This window comes from Manis javanica, chromosome 10, assembly GCF_040802235.1.
Source record: "Manis javanica isolate MJ-LG chromosome 10, MJ_LKY, whole genome shotgun sequence".
Lineage (NCBI taxonomy): Eukaryota > Metazoa > Chordata > Mammalia > Pholidota > Manidae > Manis > Manis javanica.
Window position 1 is genome coordinate 45,458,577 of NC_133165.1, and position 4,271 is coordinate 45,462,847.

Sequence of the window (4,271 nt, forward strand, 5' to 3'; positions counted from 1 at the left end):
TGATTGATCATGTGCGCTGCCAGGTGACCCTTGGACAGTTCTGACCTGCCTGAAGTTTGTCAAGTGACAGATCTTCCTCATCTTCAAAAATGTTGCATTTGGTAAATTGCCTCTAAGGGAGCAGATTTCCACCAGCTGCTCCCAAGAGATCGTTTAACGTACAACAGGAGAAAGAAACAAAGCACTTGTATTGCAATTTCGCCCAAACCAATTTCGTAAACGGGTGATTTGTAATTTATCTTTTAGACCAAAGGAAGCCCACCTCTCGCCGGCTAAGTCGTCATTGGATAACATGGCTGTCAATCACCAGGGATATAAATAAGGGAGGCCGGCGGCTCCTGCCTTGGAAGGCCGGGCGCGTCTAGCGGGGAAGGATATCTGCGGTAGTACCTGTTAGTATTAACCGGAGTAGAAAATAAACACTTCTCCTCTCCTCCTTTCCCCTCCCTACCGGGCCGGCGTGATGGCGGAAGCCGCGGCATCGGGCGCCAGAGGAGAGGCGGCGGCCGTGGCGGCGGCGGCGGAAGGCTCGTCGGGCCTGGCTGGCTTGTCTCTGGGCCGGGGCTTCTCGAGCTACCGGCACTTCGAACCCCAGGCGTTGGGCCTCAGCCCGAGCTGGCGGCTGACGGGCTTCTCTGGCATGAAGGGCTGAGGCTGCAAGGTCCCGCAGGAGACCCTGCTCAAACTCCTGGCGGGACTGACGCGGCCGGACGTGCGGCCCCCTCAGGGCCTGGTCGGAGGCCATGAAGAGGTGGCCCAGGAAGTAGGTCTGCCGGCCAGCGGGGACCCCATCCCAACCTTTCCAGCCCTGGGCATTGGGCTGGACTCCTGCGTCATACCCCTGAGGCACGGGGGTCTGTCGCTGGTACAGACCACGGACTTCTTTTACCCCTTGGTAGAAGATCCCTACATGATGGGGCGAATAGCTTGTGCCAACGTGCTGAGTGACCTCTACGCCATGGGCATTACTGAATGTGACAACATGTTGATGTTACTCAGCGTCAGCCAGAATATGACTGAGGAAGAACGAGAAAAAATAACACCACTAATGATCAAAGGCTTCCGGGATGCTGCTGAGGAAGGAGGGACTGCAGTGACTGGTGGACAAACAGTCGTAAATCCTTGGATAATCATCGGTGGAGTTGCCACTGTGGTATGTCAGCCTAATGAATTCATAATGCCTGACAGTGCAGTTGTGGGGGATGTACTCGTGTTAACCAAACCCTTAGGAACCCAAGTTGCTGTCAATGCCCACCAGTGGCTGGATAATCCAGACAGATGGAATAAGATAAAGATGGTAGTCTCCAGAGAAGAGGTAGAGCTGGCCTATCAGGAAGCCATGCTCAATATGGCAACCCTAAACAGAACTGCTGCTGGATTAATGCACACATTTAATGCCCATGCAGCCACAGATATCACAGGCTTTGGCATTCTAGGACACTCTCAGAACCTTGCAAAACAACAAAGAAATGAGGTGTCCTTTGTCATTCATAATCTGCCAATCATTGCCAAGATGGCCACCATCAGCAAGGCCAGTGGGTGCTTTGGGCTCCTTCAGGGAACTTCAGCAGAAACTTCCGGGGGATTACTGATTTGCCTGCCAAGAGAACAGGCAGCCCGCTTTTGTTCTGAAATCAAATCTTCCAAGTATGGAGAGGGTCACCAAGCATGGATTGTGGGCATTGTGGAAAAGGGAAACCGGACAGCCCGGATCATTGACAAGCCTCGAGTTATTGAGGTCCTACCTCATGGGGCCACTGCTACTGCTCTTGCTCCTGACAATTCCAGTGCCTCCTCTGAGCGTAGCTCCTGAAATGGAACAGCAGTTGTTTGGACTTTAGAGCCTTTGCATACAATCATGGGTGATGCTCAAGGGTTGATTTTTAAGAAGAAATTTCCAAAGAAGGCTGCCTGCATAGTAGCTCCAGCTGCCTCTTTTGGGTGATTTGAATTAGCCCACCAAAAGCTGCACATTCCAAGGCCAGAAGTAACATTTTGGACTTCAGGAGGGAGGTTTGCTCATTCTTGTGTAGCAGAGGAGCAGAAAAACCTGTTTCCTCTCCAAGAGCAAGATGAGACTATTCCAGTTTGAGGGATTTTTCTTGGCACTGGGTTGCTTTATATCTGCACAGGGAGGGAGATTACTTACTAAATTACACAGACCCCAGAGCACCAGAGAAGTAAATTGCAAAATGAAAGATCAGAAACAAATAAGTTTGGACCAATACTGTTAATAAATCTAGATTTTTAAGAGAGATTTTACAATGCAATGTCAAATTCTATATTAAATTTTTCTGAAATACTGGCTCTTTCCTTCTCTGGACAAGAATTGAGCAGCTTGTCCAATGACTGGGAAAGGAAGACTTGCAACCATCTGACTTGGTCTCTGTTAATGATGCCTCTCCCACTAAACCCCTTTAAGGACTGGGAGTGGCAGAGCAAACCCCAGAGCCCAAGCCTTGGTAGTCATTAAGATGTTAAATCTTGTGCTGAAAATTCCTGGTTTAATCAATAAAGAGTAATTTCTAGTGAAATAAAAAGGACTTTGTTGGAAAATTCTTCTGGCTAATGTTTGGATCCTTGGAATTCTGAATCCTTTATAATTTTACAGAATGAACCAGTTGATACATTTAGAATGAGAGTGTTTTCTTTGATCCTAGACCAGGGGATTTGACACTCAGATTCAGGTTTTCACCTTCCCCCTGAGTCAACAGCAAAGAATTCAACAGGCATAAATCCTATAAGGACTAGCGTGTGGGAGAGGAAATAGCAAAAGAAAGATTCCACAATTCTAGAAAGATGAAAAGTAGGTGGAAAAGGAGTAACTGACTTGGCCAAATAGAGTGAGCCAAAGGGTAAGTGTCTTCAGAGTTAGGGAATAGTAACAGGAAGCAAGGGCTGTGCTCCAGAGGTACTAAGGAAGATGGGGGTGAAGGGTGGAGATAAAAACATGCTGATTCAAAATTTCTACACAGGGTAATTAGATCTTTGAAGTTCTTAAACCTTCCCCCTGTGTCACAAAGCCCCATAACTGCCTCTCACCTTTGCAGATAAAGGGAGGTTTATTTTCTGGAAAATGTTAGTTTAAAAAAAACTGCAGTCGGGGACACCAGGCACAGCAAAGGACAGGAGGCCTGACCAAAAACAAGAATAAAGACTGAAACCTCAGATGCCCCAGCCCTGTTCCTCAGCTTAGATATTAAAAACACTGTCCAGGAAGCTTTATTCTCCCCTTCCTGGTGCAGGTGGGAGACCAAATAGTTCTCTGGAGAAAATGAACATGCCCAGAAAAAAGATCTATACATGTAAAGATTTAGGGACCCTCAGTGAAAAGATTCACTCAAGCACATTGTTTTTAATGCCTCATTCTTAAATATGAACAGTCAAGGATCATCAGTATTTGAGGCAAACCTCCAACTTGCAGTCAAAGCAAGCAGAAAAAACTCAAGAAAGAGACAATACAGGGAACAGAAGAAAAAAATATATCCATGAAAAGATGAAACTAAAGCACTTAGAATATAAAAAGATAGCTAGAATTTTAATCTTCAGTAGAAGACTTAGAAGATAAAGTTGAGGAAATTTATCAAAGTGGAACAAAAACAAAAAGGTGCACACTAGAAGGAAAAATGTATGAAAACCAGAGGTGAGCCAGGAGGTTCAACATCTAAAGTTCCAGAAAAAGGTAATAAAACAAATGGAAGAAAGAAAATTATCAAAGAAAGATACAAGAAAACTTGCTAAGACTCAAAAGTTGTGTCACCTCTTGAATTCCCAGCATACTGAGTAAAAATAGATGTACATTAATTTTATTATTAAATTTTAAATGTCAGGGATAAGAAGACCCTACTGATAATAATAGCAAATGTTTATGTAATGCATACTCTGCCAGGCTCTGTTGTGTCTTACATGTATTAACTCAATTAAACTTTGAACAACACTGTTTTGCAAATGAAGCTGAGGCACAGAGAGTTTAAGAAATTTGTCCAAAGTTATACAGGCTGTTTTCTATGCAGTGTAACTCAGGAGTCCACTATGCTCTCCTCAGATCTTCTGGAGGGAGAGGTAGATCACATACAAAGGTTTGGGAATAAGAATGATATCAGGCTTCTCAATAGCAAATTGGAAGCTAAAAGATAATGAAGCAATGTCTTCAAAATTCTGAGGGTAAATGATTTTCTATGTATAATTCTATACTGAGCCACATTTTTCACACAAATAGAATAAAGGTACATTTAGACATGCAAAGTATCAAAATGGTTTCATCCATGCAC

The 4,271-nt window shown here is 44.6% G+C and overlaps 1 protein-coding gene across 1 annotated transcript; it reads left to right on the forward strand.

Annotated features, from left to right (window-relative positions):
• Nucleotides 1–302: 302 nt before the first annotated feature.
• SEPHS2 (selenophosphate synthetase 2) lies at nt 303–2,558 on the forward strand. Its single transcript, XM_017644575.3, has one exon. The coding sequence runs from the start codon at nt 464–466 to the stop codon at nt 1,811–1,813; it is 1,350 nt and encodes a 449-aa protein (XP_017500064.1). The 5' UTR covers nt 303–463; the 3' UTR covers nt 1,814–2,558.
• The last annotated feature ends 1,713 nt before the right edge of the window (nt 2,559–4,271 follow it).